Below are 19,441 nucleotides of genomic sequence, written 5' to 3' on the forward strand. Positions count from 1 at the left end.
ATAATTCTATACTATGACAGTCAGAAGATGTTTTTGAAGATACTGACACCCTTGTCTGGTTAGGCATTCAAAGCAACCAATTAATACCCAAGACCCCTTATGCACTAGATGACGTGTGACCTGGAACATTGCTATTGGTTTGTCTTTTGCTGCATTAATCAATGTGAAAGGTGTATAATACAACACAAAGCTTTTGTGCCAAAAAGCAAAACAAAAAAACAATGTGATGGATTATGGCATCTTTCTGAAATTGCAGGTGGAAGTATTAGGCCCAACCAACATCTCTCATCTGCCACAGTCTTTGATAAAACATTGTGTCCAAAAAAAGAAAGAACAAAACAACAAGAACATAATTTAAAATTTTGCGAGTAATAGAAGAACCATATTTGGTGAATGTGTTGAGACAATAGTGTATGCTTTATATATTTGAGATGATATTATGAAAATGAGATGCGTTAAATGAAAAAGTTCTTTCAAATCAAAATCTTCAACTAAAAGTTTTAAAATACAATGACCTTTGAATTCATAAAGTGTAATGTTGATATCAGCTAATTAGTTAAAAAAAAAACAGCATCTACATTCTACAAAATGTCTCCTTTTGTGTTCTAAAGTTAAAAAGAATGTCATGTCGGTTTGAAATGACATAGGGTGAGTAAATGATTATTTTTTGGCTGAACTAATCCTTTAATGCAACATGTAAAAACAGTTCCCAAGAGACTACAGTATGCAACACTTTACCCTAAGAATTGTTTCCCCAAACCAACAATGTCTTTAAATAAACGCTTAAGAAGAACTCAGCATCCCTTGAGTTTTTAACTTTCACATTATGAAACTTCATTTGTAACACTTCCATATTTTGAAGGGAAAGAATGCAAATGACTCATTCAAAATTATCAGGGGATATTGCACAGACCTTGTTTTATTGCACTTAACAACATACAAAAATCTTTTAAGAACATAGACAGAACTGTAACAAATAGTTAGTAATGATGGCCTTAAGTTTAAGCTTAAACATGAGTTCTAAAATTAATAGAAAACAGGGAAATGTTCGACTGATGTCATGAGATGCTTACTCTTTTAGGCTGCCACTAATCACATCATTTGCTATTTATTTCTCACACCCATTTAAGCAACAGATACTTCTCATCATGTGTGGTGTAGTTTCACGGATAAAACACAGAATTTCAATGAGTTACATCTGCTCATTATTACTAACAGAACTGCAAAACTACAAGCATGACATTTTTGACTATCAGTGCTGAACTCTTTTTAGCAATACATGTCTTAAAATTAAACTCTGAATTCAATAAAAAAAATAAAAGTACAAAATTAAAATTAAACATTAAATGCACAACATAACCAAAACATATGCACGTTTTTAATCAGGAAACTTTACAACAATTAAAACACAGCTGTACTGTATGTTTGCATTCACATCAAAATGAACCAAAAACATTTTCAACTCAAACAGAGAAAGCTTATATGTCGGTTTTAAGACCAGGTCTCATACTACCTACACTGCTCTCAGAATTATAATGAGGGGTCATATACAGTAAATCTATATGATTCACCAAATCTAGATTAGATTGCAAACATGTCCTTAAAAATTTGATTTTTGTTTTATTTGGTAAAGATCAAATAAGGTCTGCTTTTCTGTAGGATTAGTTGTTAATTAATGTGGTGCTTAATTACATTAATTATATTAAAAAGACCTGTGAATAATCCTAGTTATTTGTGAATAGCAAACAACAATATTCCTGCAGTATCAAGATTTCATTAAGGATTGTACTTTCTCATGTAATGCTGTTCAAAGTGTTACAGTGGGGCACATAAAGAAACATTTCATTATTTCAATTAGCCAACTACATATCAAAATTTGTAACAGACACCTCTAAGTGGCACTTTCAATAACACTACTGTATGTATGTTTGGTATGTAAACACTTACCAAAGACAGGGATATTTTTGGTTAATCAGTAATACTACAACTGTCTTAAAAATATTTTCTTTTTCTAGAAAATGTTCTTTTTCAAGGAAAAACACCAAAAGTGACAGGAAAATCCTAAATCCTTAAACCACAATTTTTACAGACCTGAAGGCTAAAATAAATAAGAAAAAATAACGCAATACATTGAGTGTATCGGGATTGAACTCTTTTGCATGTCATGTATTTTTGTTTGTAACATGTTTGATTGTGTCCTTTAAGATTTCAGAATACAAATATGCAAAAGGTGAGGCTATAGGAAGTGTCCTGTGTGCTGTAAACATTTTATACACCTTCTATAAATTTATCACATCTTGTGTTTTGAAATTGATTTGTGTTCTCTTCAAGAAGCTCAGTATGCTATGTAGAAATACCTCAGAGGTACAGTAAAGAGTACAGTTTCGAGTTTAGCAGGCGATTTGTTTCAAGCAGTGTTTAGAACTAGCCTGCTCTCAAACTACCAGACTCATCTAAGCAGAGTCAAAGTTATATTGTTCATTAACGTGGCATCAATCTATGGCTGAAATAACTGCTACTGATAAGGCAGTGACTGGGGGTAAAATATGGTTATCTAGGTCTAGATCTACCCTACAGCTAAGCAAATATGTCAAATGGAATCTAGAGCTTCTCAAAGCAGATAGAGCAAAGCAGGAAGATGGCATACAGGAACATGAGGCCAAGACCTAACTTCCGGTCCAGCCTCCAGTGGTTCAGGTGCACGCTCAGTACCTGCAGACAGAAAACAGCCCATGTGAGTTTGACCACCCCTTTGTTTATGAATACAAAAAATAGATGAATGAATATGTTTGTGGATATACAGTTCAAATTCTGAACTCACAGTGAGAAAAACAGATGCAAGGAGTAGAATCACTGAGTACACCAGCCCCTTACTGTTGATGAAGACCTGGAGGAAATTTACAAGAGAGAACGCAAGACGAATATAAATGTTTTAGATATGTTTTATCTGATTTGTTCAATTTATATTCAGCAGACAGGGCATTACATGTAAAGCTAGTTTTATAAACTCCGTTTTATTTGTAAACAGAGCACCAAATTCACAAAATAGTGGCACTTTTGAATGCAGTATTTCACTACAAAAAACCTGCTTCTTATTAATTAACCATCTGCAATCTATCAACTCCTCATAGACATAAAGAGAGAACCAAGATATTAGAAGCATGGAGTATTGCTTTTTATAATGTAAAATCCTTTACTTCTTAGCAGAAGAACATATAGGATGGCATGAGGTTAAGTAAATGATGAGTGAGTAAATGCATAATTTTGGGTGAACTATCCCATTAAGATTTCGCCTTATTCATTAAGTTAGTGCTATTTGCCTGGCGCAATAAATGTTGCACTATTAAACTGAATGTTTGCATACTTTTTTAGTCTGCATGGTAGCAGTAATTAATCAAACGGTGATCAAATGATGAAGAAGATTGTTACATCCAGACATATCTAGAGATGCACAATGTAGTCAAGTATGATTTTGCCTCAAAATAAATGTTTTAGGTGCATGGATTGCAATGACGCTGTATAATCTCATTAAAGTATGTGAGACCATGGTATGCTGTATCTTCTACAACCTAGCACTCAGAACAAGCTTGCAAGATGGGGAATTACACTGCTAATTTTGTTGGTAAGTTTGTGCCATTGCTGGTGTAAGGCGGGTGCCAGTGAGTCTGGGCTACTCCTCGAGAAAACAAAAGGCTCTCATGAGAATTAACATCTGAACTCTCTCTCGCAGATGTAACAGCAACATCTGAGATGCAACATACTGTGCAGCTAACACCTCCCTTCTAAAGTATCTTCATCTTACTCCTCCTCCTCACTTAAAGCTCACTAAAAACCTATGCAATGTGAAGTGTGTACAAAAAGTAACTATAACATGTTTGGTATCATTTAAAGTCTCTCAGTGCGCCTGGTAAACTGGTCTCATCCTCCCAGCCATAATGAAAAGCTAAAAGAAGTTATAAAATATGTGAAATGTGGTGTGCCCCTTAAAGGTGTGCCCTCCCCAGATCCTCCATACCTCCTGTATGTTAATCTACAGGAACCCCTCAACAGGGGACCAAAATCTAATTATAATGACAGACACCACCATTTGGTAAGCATGTTGAATTATCTGGGTATTTAAGGAGAGGCGACACATTGCTCAGGGCTCTCTGTAATCAGACGATCCCAAACAGTTTACTGTTTGTAGTTTATTTCAGGTGATTGCAATTCGTATTTCTTATGTTTTGATAAAATGTCTAACTTTGACTTATCAATGTCTAATTGGAATTGATGAATTGATTATGTTACCTGGTCAATAAATTGTCAACATTTGATTTTATTCTGACTGACTCTGACATTGTGTTTCCCAAACAGATTAAACGATTCAGTATGTTACCGCAAGTCTGCGTCAGATTAGTGACGACTAATATTTGGCATCGATTCAAGTGTACTTGGTTTGCAAAGACAAAAAGGGAATTTCCGTTTAGAACAGCAAACGCTGCTTGACCAATCTAAATCTGGGTGTCTTACCTCTGTTTTAATTTGATGTTTCTCCAGATAAGTGTACGTGGGAAACCACGCATGGCCAATCCAAAGCTATTATAAGAGAAGTTATGTTGGTCAACTTACATCTGTAATAGTGGCCGTGACCTCTACTGAAGAAAACGTTAAGTTACATTCAAGTGTATGCAATTCCATGGGGCTATACTGAAGTATCTTTGATTGTGTATACGTGAACGTGACCGATCTCAGGTATATAGCAATTACCTCTGTTTGATGATCCAATACTGGCCGCTTGTGATCGTGAGACCCGCGGTGTAGAGAAAAACACGCGAGGACCTCAAAGCGACATAGTTTCTTAATCGAAACGGGTAAAGTACAATTAAAGGAGTTAAAGGAATAATCAAACATTCGCTCACTTTTAATGATACTCAGATATCATTAAAAACCTTTTTCATTTATGGAGTCAGATGAAATAACGAGATAATACATAAGAGAAAATGTATTTCATTTAATATTGTTGTGTTGCGTACAAGAAAGACTGTAACGCGCAGAGACCTTCACCCGTATTATTGGAGACCGTCATTGGACCGATAAACGGGCTTACACTGGATTTGCTAAATTATTTTAATGTATCAGGTACTAAAAACAATAAAGACATATGGTTCAATTTAGCAGCACTATCAGTAGGCAAAATCCTTTCTTAGTCAATTTCCCCCTGAAAAGAAAAGTAGAACATAAAATAGCTCACCGTTGACCCATAATCAACCACAAGTGTGCGCAAAGCCCATGGAAATCCAAGACCCAGCAGAATGTCAAAGATGTTGCTTCCAATGGAGTTAGACACTGCCATGTCACCCATACCTGCACCACCATAAACATTTATTCATCCAACTATAAAATATGCTGATGTGATCGCTTAAAACTGAATATGTGGTCAAGAAAGGGAAGAGTGGGGAGTTATCTGCACCTTGACGGGCAACTATGAGACTAGCCATGCAGTCTGGGACACTGGTGCCTGCAGCTAGAAATGTAATACCCATGACAACATCTGGAATGTCCAATGTAAAACTGATGATGGTGACCTGAAACAAAAGAACAAATAAATTAAACATTCTTAGTGTAGGTCCTAAATGTAGGTGTACCCGGATACAATGAGGTGTTTAAAGTTCACTTGCTAATTAAAACCTAAAATCTTCCAAAAGCTGTTTTCAGAGTGATACCCACATTCCATGAGACTGACACTACTAAGCTGAGTGGAACTGACACTGATTAAAGGGCTATTCTTACCATCCACACCATGAGGTAGGAGAATATGGCAATCCAGAGTATGGAGGCCACAAAGGTAACCATGAACCAGCGCTCCCAGCGTGGCAAAACACAATTTGGCACAGAGTAGTACAGCAGGCAGCCTAAGGGCCATGAAAACAGCCACTTCACTTGCTCCCAGTGCCCCTCTGTGAACAGAAGCACTTCATCAGATTCAGTACACACCTAAATGATTTCAAAGATTTCATACTAGGCTCTTTATCGCCATCTAAAGGACAAAGACAGTGGTTACTACAACAGTATTACAGCCCACAAAGTCCACACAAGAGACCACAGTGAAAATCTGGGATGCTTTTTTTTATTATTAAACTTGGGGTTTAAACATTTTTGTTAGGGTTTTGACATTTTTTAAACAAAGAAAAGTTATTTCAAGTTCATCACCAATCCTGATATTTTCAGCTATTTTTTTGTTGTTCTGCAGAGATGGAGTCAATTTGATTGGAAATCACATCAGCCGAGAGATATGAGAGCTCTCATCACTTTACTATAATCATAACCCTTAAGTGCATGCATCTAAAATGCATGACTCCATTATCTACAAATGGCTCAGACTAATGGATTATGGTCCTTAAAGGGCAAAGAATTAGGACCATTATTCTAATCAGGATTTGAAAAAAAAATTATGTGAATGTTAATTTATTTATTATTCATTTTGTCTTTCTAAAAATTCTGTACATTCATATTGTTTAACTAAAATGTGTTGGTATTATTTACAAACATATCCACTAACCTGGCACAGTAAGTGGTCTGAAGGGTTGTTCCTCATCTCCCTCTTCCTCATCTTCTTCCTCCTCTTCTTTAGGCTGTGTGTCCTCTGTGTCTGCTATCCTTTCTAGATCCCCTCCTTGGCCCCTATGTCTGGGTTCCTCAAGGGGCTGCGTTTCACTCTCAAGGGTCCTTCCATTTTCCAGGCCCCAAGGAACCCCTTCCATCCCAGGCCCATCTTGGCCAAGAGTGTCCCCTGCTCCACTGCCACTGCTGTCTCCAGGACTCCTGTTTCTAATGAGCCTCTGCCTCTGTGGAAGACAGACAGAGGATGTGAGATATGTCCAGTTGGACATTGAGAGGGGTTGGAGAAAAGAAGACCCAATGTGAGATGAGAAATGGGGAGGACAGAGTTTCAGAGTAATGCTGGCTGAATATATTGCAAGACCAATGTAAAGCGCTGCCCACCAGGGCCTCTTAAAGATGACATGCTAGAGCTGCAAGAGTCAAGCCAACAAGCAGGTGGTGATTTTAGATGAAACAAAGCATTTGTCAAAGAAAATAACCAAATGGTTATAGAAGAAAAAAGGGATTTTAACTGGATGCAGCAAATGCCTAAAGCTATGAAGAAATATACTGTAAGTAACTATCTCTAACTTTGGGAACGTAAACTGTTGTTTATACAGGGAAATGCCAGCAAACATTTTTTTATATTCTGTGGTTCAATTGCTCTCCTACCTGCTGCAGTGGGTTACAGAGGGAGGGTCCTATTACAGCACCCATAGGTAAGAAAAATCGTTTGTGTGATTTCTGTAATATCTCAATTATTTCTCCAAAACAGCAATAAAATGAAAAGGAGAGTGGAATCTCCTACTTCTCAGATTTTTCTCCTGACAAAAAGACCTCAATAATTATCTCATCTAGAAATCTTAGCAATTTCTCACACTGTGCTCAGATTCACCAATTTACCACAAAGTTTGAGATTTCAATATGAACTGAACTTCTAACGATTTTTAGAAGAAACTCTGGAAAAAATATTTTTTTATGTGAGAAGTAAAGTTAAGAATTAAGTGTAAAAAAAAAAGATTAAGAAAACAAAAAGTTAAGTGTAAGATCAAGCGACTTGTTTTAGAGAATAAACCTCTGGCAAATATTTTTTTCTTTTACACAATAAAAAACAAACCAAATGTACAAGTTTTGTAAGATTTATGCTTAAAAGAAGACAATTTACCAATATGGTAAGGAAAAATATATTTAATTCAAGAAATATTTTGTGATGAAATGCTGATTAAGAACATCTGAGACAAAGATGACATGTTTATGAAGCATAATTGAGTCTCCTGAGTAAAATTTTTCACTGGGGACCTGAATTGAACCTCCCTTTAATCCATACATCACAAGCCTGATTTATTCCTTGTTGGGAAATAGAGCTGCTGTAGTTCCATCCCAACATGAGCAGAGAGCGAGCAAGCATGCAGCCATTACCTCAGTGATGAGCATGCGTCCGGCCATGCTGAGGCGAGTGCGGGGAGAGAAGTGGGGCGTGATCATGACACGAAGGCTTGCCTCTGAGAAAGAGAAATGGTGTGGGTGTAGACTCATCAACTCATCCACCATCACCACCGGGGAGTCTTGGCCACCCGCATTCTGACCTGAGAGAGAAAAGCATGATAATTTGTAATGCATTCGCACAACCACACAGTATGCGCAACACAGCTCCACCATCCATCCCCACACACACCTTTCTGCAAGAGGATAATGGAGGTGTCACAGTGTGGGCTTGCCTCTCCAACCGACATATCTCTGCGCAGACTGCTTACCAAACATGGCTGACCTGGGATGCCAAACCTCTGCTCCACCCAGCCCCAAATCTGACTGTTAAACCTTAAAATGAACACACACACACAACCAATTATTACATAATCTGCTATGACATCTATGGAACATTTTTACCAGTCAAAAACACTGATTACTTATTATTTCTACAATTTAGAATAACTGTAAAGTCATCAAAACAATGAAATTACACAGAAACATAAGTATGGGAATTATGTAATGACCAAAAATGTTAAACAAATCAAAACTACAGTATCTTGTATTTCACATTCTTAAAAGGAGCAATATGTAACATTGACATCAAGCATTTAAAATGGGTACTGCAGTCCAAATTCAAAATATTTGAGAGAGTTGCCTCCCCCGCCCCATCCTCCCCAGACTCGAAGCTCACGTGGGTTGCCAGGTTGAGGACACGCAACAGGAACAAGCAAACTGACAATGGCAAGCGACAAGCCTTACACTGTAAGTTGATAAGCTAATGTATACATTTGCAATGTTTTTATTGTTTGCAAATTATTAAAAAGCTCATGTGGATTTTTTATAACTCTGTCAATGTTAGGTAGATGTATTGCTGGCTTCCATGGCTGCAGCATGCTGTGTTTGCCTGTTAACTTGTTTCAATTCTGGCAACCCGGGTGTTGAAATACTATTGGGAAATGGGCAGTGGGCGGAATCACACAGGCCAAAACACAAACAGAAATTCAGTCGCAAAACGGATATTTACTGGCTGTAGTAGGGTGACCATATTCTGGTTTTCCAAAAGGAGGACACCTTTTTCATTTGCCGGGGGAGGATTGGGGTGGGGTGTAATAATAGGGTTCAAAACAGTGTTCCTATCAATGCAAACTTTAATACAGTGAAAAAGACACTCTATTAGCATAACATAAATATATAACTAAATACAAATTTCCAACATTCTTTTGAATGTCCATGTACTAAAATAAAATATTTGATGCCATTAGTGTACCTTCATTTACTATTACTATTATTTTGAATGGCCATGGAAAATGAAGCAATGTGTTAACAATTTTACCTGGTCGCAAAAAGTAGTCCGTCAATTTACCTGATGAACTTTCACCTTTTGCTGACCCTTTATGCTTCGCAGAGCTAATGTGTGCTTCTAAATCACTTGCACCTTTATTAGCAACTGACACATAAGTGCCAGCTTTACATGTCATACATTTAGCTTCCCCCGGATCTCGACATGGACGAAAGCATGGGAATTTTTTGGGCAAATCTTCTGTAAATCTGCACTTTTTTGGGTATTCAAGCCTCTTATAATCGACCAATTGGTGTGCGAGAAGGCGGGACTTACAAAGAGGGGTTAAAGCAAAGGAAATATACATGCACACACAATGAAGTATTAGACCAAATGCACATCATAATGCAACTAAAGCCGAATCCTAAAATTTTGAAATCATGACGCTTTTTTAAGGTCCAAAAAAGAGGATATGTCCATGGAAAAAAACAATTGGTCACCCTAGGCTGTAGCATTTTTTCGGAGAAGCCAACATTTCAATTTAGCATGTTTCCTAAATCTCTGATAACATATTATGATAATTGTATGCTTTAGTACAGTAAATATATTACATATTGCTCCTTTAAAGTATCCACTATTTGCATAGATTACAGCTCTGCACACTCATTCTCTCAACCAATTTTTTGTATACAAAAGTAATTTCAAGCATCATTTAAGTATTAGCTTTTAGATGAAAAGGTTTTTAAGATCATGAAACACAGATTCAGTCAAGTGTTTCCAAACCTTAGCGTAGGCCTATTTAAAAACTAAAACTGTACTTACTTCATGATAAGGATATAAACTCCATACATTGATATGAGGATTATAGTCTCCCACCTGCAAAAGTGATATTAAACGATAATGCTTAAATCTTTCATTTAAATCCCTCTATCCACATACATGAGCATTGTTAATCCTTTGAATAAAACTATGATGATTCTTGACACACTTACCAGATCACTTTTTCATCATAAATTACCTGAAAGTCAAAGACACATATACAAAAATGTTTTTAAGTCTAATTTCAATGCAGAATACAGACAAATATGGTGCTGTTTTAAAACAGTCCTGTAGTCCTATTTAGTTTTACCAGAATCAAAGCCAACACAGAGAGAATGTAGTATGTAGAGTCACGGAAGAGTGGCCACCAGGTCAGAGAGATGATCTATGTAGCAGGAATTACAGAAAAAATAAACAAAAAAAATGGAAAGACAGTAATCTGTAAAATGTCATATTTAGAGGTTTTACGTTTATGCACTTAGGCAAGTAGGCTAGAGGCTGAGCATGAGGCATAGTACCTGTCCAGCAAATATGCCACAAACTCCGATGATAACCAGGATGTTAAAGACAGCTGATCCTACAATAGTGCCCACCCCCAGATCTCCCTTGGTGATGAACACACCTGATATGAAGAGAAAACTTGTTATTGACCACTTACTGACAATAGTGTATTGCTGGAGGTCATTTATACTGACCAATCAAAGATGTGAAAAGCTCAGGGGCGGAACTGCCTGCTGCCATGAAGGTGGCACCTGCAACATCCTCACTAAGATGGAGGTTCTGAAAATGCAAACACTAGCTCACAACATGTGCTGAAATTTCCTAGTAACATTAAACTCTCTGCCATATAGAACAAACGCTCACCTCAGAGATTTTTTGCAGAGAGGGCACAAAGTAGACATCACAGACAATTGCAAGGGCATAAAACATGTAAACTGCCTGTGGTCACAAAAGCACATGGAGGACAGTTTAGCAGAGAGACTGTTGTTTATCGGCAGTGTCACACAAAAACTGTTTTTAATCTTAATGAGCAAAAAAAAAAAAAACATGCAGTGAATATTTGCACATGGTGTAAATAGCACCTGCCACACAGCACAAATATTTGCACTCCAGTAGTCAGGTGGAAACTGAGAAATTGAAGAAATACTGCACCCTCTTGTGTCACTGCAGTAGTGTGGGGTGTTGCAATGGTGGGGATGAGATTACATTAGAACATTTTACTATGGTAATATTGTAGTAACCATGTTTTTTGGCAGAAGCCATAGTTTTAATTCACTTAACCATGGTGTTACAAAAGTAATATGGTGTAAATATAGTAACCATGTTTTATTTTGTGGTGATTTAACTTAAAAATACCATGATGATATGATGGTTTCTACAGTAAAACCATGCTTAACTTTTGTAAGGGAAGGTTAAGGTTAGGTTTAGGGGTATAGGGGTTGGTGTAGGGTGTCTGTGGGACTCTAGAAACACACAATATAAATGCTGCAGTGATGCTCCTTTACTGTATGTTAGTATTTAATTAGAGGGTGAAAATTATATAATTAAGGGCAAATAGCCTCTGTCAAAAAAATAAATAAATCATGCAAATCAGATCAAAAACAATCTTACCCAAAGGTAAGCACATTTAATTATATTAACATTTAAATTGGCCTGCATATAGAGTATTTTTTTAAAACATAAAAACATTGATAGAAAATGCACTTGCATGATATGGTCAATCATTGCATCACGCAGCTCCCATTACATTTAGCATCATACTTTGTCAAACTCACGCAAAACACATGCAGTAGAACTGCCCCATGCCTCCTCTGGTCCTTAGTGAAGATGTCTTCTGGAAATTCATGGATAGCTGGGTGGATGAGTGAGAGGACCATTAGGAACATAAGTGGAAATATTAAGGTACGTACACACTGCCAGCGACATCGCGCACGACAGCGACTCAATACCATTCATTTTCAATGCGAGCACAGCGACTTCCGGCGATACGAGCTGTCGCGACCGTTGGCGCTAGATGTGGGCGTGTCCAGCGACGCGACAAAGTTGAGAAAAGTTCAACTTTGGAGCGACTAACGGAAGCGACAGCCAATAGGAGAGACGACGGGAGAGCTCACGTGATCCTTCTCTCTTTCTCTCAGCTCCTGCAGTAACGGAAAGATGGATGAAAGGCTAATTCTTGCTGTTAGAAATGTTCCAGTGCTCTATGATATGTCTCTTCCCACGTACAAGGGACATTTTAAAGAAAAATACTGCGTGGAAAGGTGTATCTGAGATCGCGGGGATTTTATGGACCCATACAGACCGACATTTGCATTTTCGCCGCTCTGGCAAACAGTACGCCTTGTTTCTCATTCATCTTTGATATAAAGCATTTTATGTACTGATTCCATTTATATTTAGTCTTTTCCCTACAAAATGTTTGTTTTTAGTGGCAAGAAAAGAGATTCGCTGTCAACAGCAATGGAATGACATCCGTGAATGTCATTTATAAACGTTACTAGGCAACCAGTAGTGGGAACACCCACTAGCGACTTCACTGCAGCGATAAAGTCGCTGGCAGTGTGTACGTAGCTTTACAGGGGAAATATGCAATCCATTGAAAGGCTAAACATATTCTGGAATCCCTTTATGCGCAATATGACACTTGCTCAACCTTCCCAATTGTATCTGGTGATAATCAGACTACAACGACACAAAACTCACCCAAATCCTAGTACCAAAGGTGGATTCACAGAAGGAAAACAGGCTTGCGTTCAAGAAAACATGTTTTCCCAGTAAGATGCTGCAGTGGCTAGAAAAGCCTTATTCTGTGTTAGTGAGATTTTATTGGCCCTAAGTATTTGACATGCAGGGAAGACCTAACCATACACATTCAGATGCATTTACAGTAATTTGGGGAAAGTAAAAAACTTTGAAAGGCAAATTTATTTAGTGTTATTTGTAGAAAAATAACCTAAATATAATCAAGTGTTGTGCTTTCTTGCTTTATTGGTCTAGCCCCCTTATCAGAGAATGTGCCACATTTAACTCATGGTTGTTGAGAAGTGTATGTCTTTGGTAACTAAGTGCCAATTGAATTGACCAGCCTTTTAGCTCATCTGTAATAGTTTAGAGAGGCCTGGAAGAGTGGGCCTGGTTAAATCCTTAAGTCCGAGGACGGGTAATACTTCAGCCCACTGCAATCAGTGTGAGGAATGGCCTTAAAGAGGCAAGCTATCTAATAAACAGCCTTGAAATAAAGAGATAAGTGAGGAAATTACACCCCCTTAAATGCACAGAAATAATCAAATCCTTTCTGATTTTGAATTTCCTCAGAAATTTATTTTAGAATTGATGGAGATTAGCATCATATGTAATTTAGCCAATATACAAATATATGATAATAAATGTGCATTTAATTTATCATTATTAATATTAACTATGCATTGCAATATGACCGAATAATGATATCAACAAATTCCCTTTTATTAAAATGATATGATCTATGGAATCCTTGATTAACTTGATCAAGGTAGGCTATTATCGGGTTTCCAGTATCAATGATTTTTCACACAGATGCTACATATGAGATAATTGGTCGGAGTTGTGGGAGATCAGAGTTGTCACATGCTTTGATATTTTTAGTACACAAGCATATCTTTATGTAACTTAGAAGAAAGCACTCACACAGAGAGACACGGATACTAGGAAAGAAAAAAGGAAAGAAATTAAAAAGAGAAACACCTTGAGTGATTTGTGGAATTGATTGGAGGAAAAAAGAGCATATGACGTATTTCTCTAATGTGCAACACGCTGAATGCTTAAAACAGACCATCCGCTGTTCTGAAATTAGGGATTCCGTTGCTTAGTAACACAAGCCTCAAAGGGGCATGACTATGATGAGGGCACCTGTCTGCATCATTTCACAGAATCAAAAGGCAGGGGAAAAGATGGAGAAAAAAGAAGGGATGTGATAGAAACAAGCAAATGAAAAAATAGGAGAGATGTGGAGAGAGAGAGAGAGAGAGAGAGAGAGAGAGAGAGAGAGAGAGAGAGAGAGGCAGAGAGCTGCTCTGGGTTTCACTCACCAGCTCTTGGTGTGCTTGATGTGTGGTTCTCCTCCACACTCTGCTGGGTTAGTTTACGCTGGACCCAGATAAGCTCAGGATACTCTTTGGAATAGGCTGTAAAAATAAATAATACATCCAATATACATATATTTTAACCTGAAAAGGTTTAAAAGGTCAGTGTTAAAAAAGCGCAATTTTTTACGTTTATATCTAAGTCACTGCACAGGTCATAAAGCTACTCAATGCTGTAAAATCTAATTAGTTGACCATACTTAGATTTTTTAAGGCAATTGGTTTGCATGCTTTTTCTAAGTAAACATAATTATTTGGCTCAAGTGAATTGAACTTAATTTTTTAAGTAATGTTTAACTAGTTACAAGTAAACTTAACTCATCTGTGATTAAACTGTGATCTGAGAAAACTATTAGTATTTACAGTGAAGGCAAAATATAAATGATATACAGTGTCCAAATGTCTAAAATCATCAGTAAAAAGGATTATGTTTGGCATTTTTATAATATTAATGCAATTTATTTTTCATTACAAATGAGAAATTCAGGATTTCTTAGTATTTGGTACAGTATGTTCCGCTTTTGCTTTAATGACGGCATGCATTCAATTTCCATGTTATCCTACAATAGCATTATTTGAGAATAATTCCAAAGAGCATCGTGTGTGCTTTAATGGATAAAAGGAAACCTAACATTTTGCTTAAAGTAGATAACATGGTCAATGTCACATATTTGCATATTTGATTAGAGACCAATAAAAGGTGCAGAGTTTAAAAAAAATGTCTTATTCATCTTATATCATATCGTTCCTGTTTAAACATTTTCAAAATCATAAATCTTATCCCATATTTTCAATGAGCTCAGACCTAGAGACCTAAAATATTCATTTTAAACTACTAAATAACATTACATAAATATAATCACAATTATAGCTACTCCACAGATATCTATAAAAACCTAAAACCCAAATGATTTTAAAATGCTTGAGGCAATCAGAATGTCTCCACCCCTCTCAAGTTTCCATGGAGACCTGTTCCAAAAGCAGTGATTAATGAGTGGTGTGGAACTGAATGTGAGCCGAAAGAGGGTGTGGTTTACTCGAGAACCAAACAACAAAGATAGTTCTCATTTGCATATGCAAACTAATCAGTTCCAAATATAACATCAAAAGGCTAACTGCCAGCCTAATCTAATATGCTGAAAAAAATCTCTGATTTAATTTTGTAATCTCTCTACTCCCCCTCATGTTAAAGACTGACAGCCACTATCACATTGTATAGAAGGAATATGCAATAACACTGGTGACTGAGGATAACATTCTACCCAACATCTCGTGTTACACAGAAGCGTAAATGATTACAGAATTTTACTTTTGGGGCTAAATCTCCTATCACCAAAAAAAATCCTTGTGTAGCCTACTTGAGAAAACTTAGAAATAAAGCTTATTCTGATTCTGATTCTGAAATATCCCCTTTAAGACAATGGTAGCAATAAATATCATTCCAGATGTGTAACTAATATGTAATAACAAACATATAATTTCTGTAGAACTGACCATTAATCTTTTGTGAACATAAACATGAAATAAAGCAAAAGATCAAGTAAAAGTTGTCAACTGATAATGACTTTCACTTTTAAAGCTCTTCATTCATGAAATAACTGGCTTTTACATCTGTAAATCAGTGTCTAAACCTGCATAACACTTGACATGCTGATGTTACAAGGTATATTGTGGGAGTAAAGCTCCAGTTACTGAAAATCATCACAATCAGTCAGCTGTTGATTCCAATGGCTCTTTTTAGGAGCTGTTTAACATTCAGACTCAGCCTCCCAAGGGAACTCATTACTCACAGTCACAGACAAAGCTAGAAAGTTAAAGGCACTGCAAAAAGATCAAATTATAAGCAAAAAAGATGAAGCAAAAGAAGCAGGTCACATTATTTTTTTTAAATGTCCTCATCCCCGTCAGCATCCGTCTGCTCTTTTCAACAGAATGTTTCAGCACCCACAGGCATGTCATCTCTGTTACAGCTCATTACTGACTTCAGTCCTCAGTCTTAATTTAAACCTAAACATACGGTTGGTTCCCATGCACTTACTATTCTTATCCTGCTCATTTAAGTGCCATAAACGAGCCATTTAAATCCTTTTTTCTGCTCTGCACCTAAAATACCCCATAAAAACACTGGAAGGTTGGAATCTCTAAAAATGGATTCTGATTCAGAAGACTGAACTGAACCTATCTTCGCTGATGTATGTGGAAATTCAAAAGCCCTGCTGATCCCAACATTTCAGCCTCTGAAGATGAGTAATAGTGAAGACCTGAGTAACAGGTGTGATGTCCAGGTAACAATGCTGCAGAGGTGTTGTGGAGTTCACAGTCGAATATGTCAGGCTGAAGCTACTGTCACAGTGATGCCCTTTAGAGACAGGTAATTATGTGCCTGCTATGCTCTGCCACCCCCTTGCCCTGCTCTTCCAGTAATGCTTTTTTGGGGGGTTTCAGAAGATATGATCACCTGATGCTTTCAAACGATGAAGTTCAATAATATGTTCTTTATAATTAGGTTAAATCATGAACACCATTGTTGATACTCATACAGTAGATTCACATCCGTTATACTGAATAGCATACTGCATAACACATATGAAAAATCAAATCTCCAACACCATAATGAAAAGAGTCTCCACAGGCTTCGGTTACATGTAGCCTATGTAGTTACATCACGCACCGCATGTAACGGGTAACAAGGGAAATTAAACGAACATTTAACGAAATTAGTATCGATACCCACTAAATGCATTTGATACATTAGTAATGTGGAAACGCACCTGTTACGTGAAGAATTTGCGCGAAGCAGGTGACGGCGATGAGCCCAACAGCACATAAGAGCCTATAGAAGACCCGCTGCCGTCTGGATGTCAACACCGCCTTCATCCCTCCACCACGCCTCTCAAAACATGACCATCGAAGACAGAAGCCCTCTTCCTTGATTTACACCACCTATATTACACTCTTGCTTCTTAACATATGTCGCACTGGCGGGTTTACCTTCAGCCATACGCTTGTCGCGTGAGCATCGTATCGCTTCGTCAATAAAGGCTCATGTCATCATCATTCTCTTACTGATATCCATCCGCTTTCGGATCTGTAGGTATGTACGGTTACAACAAAAGGTGTTAAATTACCGCCGAGCTTGAAAATAACAGATATATTTCAATGTTTTCACACATTGTCTCAGCTTACGCATTCTAATCACATCCTCCTCCATCTGCGCCTCTCTCTCCACACAACAGCGCGACTCCGTCACTGAGGGTGTTTCACAGACTCACAACTGCGCCCTCATGAATGCTTGAGAATAAACAAAGTATAACAACGTTATCCAGCTCGAAAAAAAATCATAATTGTTTAATGTTTACTTACTGGTAAGGTGCCCCCAAAAATATTCAGACACTTTTATAATTTGTCGTTGCGTTTGATAACGAAATACCACACCAAATTTCATTTCTTTCAGGAAATGTAGGACAAACTTTCAAGCAAAACATTTAACAGATGTTTGCTAGGTTGTGCTTGTACATGATACAGTGTGAAACAGTTATAAGCCCCACTAATCAAAATTCAGAGTTAACAAAATTTGGACAATTCATGTCCATAGTTAAAGGAATAGTTATAGGAATAGTGCCATACAAACAAAATATTTTTTATTGTATAACTCGGAAAAAATAAATAAATTAACAGCTTGGCATAAAAAACCTGTTCCCTTGACCCCATTCCATCACACCTTCTCCAGGCCATCTCTCCGTCCATCCTACCGGCACTTATACACATAATTAACACATCCCTTCTTGCAGGCACTTTTCCCACTACATTTAAGCAGGCGCAAGTAACCCCACTGCTGAAAAAACCTGCACTTAACCCCACACAGATAGAACACTACAGACCAGTCTCTCTCATCCCATTCATGGCAAAAACACTTGAAAGGGCAGTTTTCAATCAGATCTCCGCATATCTCTCACAGAACAAGCTGCTGGATGACAATCAGTCAGGCTTCAAAAGTGGACACTCCACTGAGACTGCCCTGCTGTCTGTCACTGAGTCCCTGAGACAGGCGAAAGCTGAATCCAGATCATCCGTTCTGATTCTGCTGGATCTTTCTGCTGCCTTTGACACAGTCAACCATCAGATCCTACTCTCCACCCTCTCTAAACTGGGCATCACTGGAACTGTGCTTGACTGGTTCAACTCTTATCTCTCAGAAAGGTCCTTTGAGGTAGCCTGGAGAGGGGAGGTATCCAAGCCACATCAGTTACTTACTGGGGTACCTCAGGGATCAGTGCTTGGGCCACTTCTCTTCTCCATATACACAACATCACTGGGACCCATCATCCAGTCACATGGTTTCTCTTACCACTGCTACGCTGATGACACGCAACTCTACTTGTCTTTCCAGCCCAACGACACCACAGTGACCGCTCAAATCGCTGCCTGTCTGGCAGACATTTCAGCCTGGATGAAGGAACACCACCTTCAACTCAACCCAGCCAAGACCGAACTCCTTGTCTTTCCAGCCAACCCTGCTGTTGAACACAACATCACGTGCAGCTGGGTCCAACTACAGTTTCACCTTATAAAACGGTCAGAAATCTAGGGGTAACCATTGATGATGAGCTAAATTTCACAGACCACATTTCAAAGACTGCAAGATCATGTAGATTTACACTCTACAATATCAGGAAGATAAGACCCTTCCTCTCCGTACATGCCACACAACTGCTCGTTCAGTCACTTGTCATAACTAGACTGGACTACTGTAACTCTCTCATTGCAGGCCTTCCTGCATGTGCTATTATACCTCTCCAAATGATCCAGAATGCAACAGCACGTCTGGTCTTTAATGAACCTAAGAGAGCACATGTTACACCACTCTTTGTCTCTCTCCACTGGCTGCCGGTTCATGCACATATTCAATTCAAGGCCCTGATGCTGGCATACAAAACAGTCACTGGGTCTGCTCCAGCATACCTAAAAACATTTACGCAGAGCTACGTTTCCACCAGAAGCCTGCGGTCGGCTAAGGAACATCTCCTTGTCGTACGAAAACAAAGAGGCACTAAAACACTTTCCCGGACTTTCAGTTTCATCATACCACGGTGGTGGAATGACCTTCCCAACTCAATCCGGGAAGCTAACTTAACCGGTCACAAAAAAAAAAACATTTCTTCTTTTTGTTTAC

The 19,441-nt window shown here is 37.9% G+C and overlaps 1 protein-coding gene across 3 annotated transcripts; it reads right to left on the minus strand.

Annotated features, from left to right (window-relative positions):
- Positions 1–900: 900 nt before the first annotated feature.
- On the minus strand, positions 901–17,506 carry LOC127663444 (sodium/potassium/calcium exchanger 3-like). Of its 3 annotated transcripts, XM_052155051.1 has the most exons (18): positions 17,455–17,506; positions 17,040–17,356; positions 14,215–14,310; positions 11,923–11,999; positions 11,012–11,086; positions 10,843–10,927; positions 10,666–10,769; positions 10,458–10,532; positions 10,321–10,346; positions 10,151–10,204; positions 8,255–8,397; positions 7,999–8,165; positions 6,539–6,824; positions 5,770–5,936; positions 5,450–5,564; positions 5,231–5,343; positions 2,822–2,887; positions 901–2,712 (listed from the first exon to the last, which is right to left on the minus strand). In XM_052155051.1, the coding sequence occupies exons 2-18, from the start codon at positions 17,143–17,145 to the stop codon at positions 2,602–2,604; spliced, it is 1,866 nt and encodes a 621-aa protein (XP_052011011.1). In that variant the 5' UTR covers positions 17,146–17,356; positions 17,455–17,506; the 3' UTR covers positions 901–2,601. The 3 variants fall into 3 exon arrangements, with proteins under 3 accessions (XP_052011011.1, XP_052011012.1, XP_052011010.1); XM_052155052.1 differs by having other exon boundaries at positions 8,080–8,165; positions 17,040–17,479; XM_052155050.1 differs by having other exon boundaries at positions 17,040–17,479.
- Positions 17,507–19,441: the final 1,935 nt, after the last annotated feature.

The sequence above is a fragment of the Xyrauchen texanus genome, chromosome 23 (genome assembly GCF_025860055.1).
Source record: "Xyrauchen texanus isolate HMW12.3.18 chromosome 23, RBS_HiC_50CHRs, whole genome shotgun sequence".
Lineage (NCBI taxonomy): Eukaryota > Metazoa > Chordata > Actinopteri > Cypriniformes > Catostomidae > Xyrauchen > Xyrauchen texanus.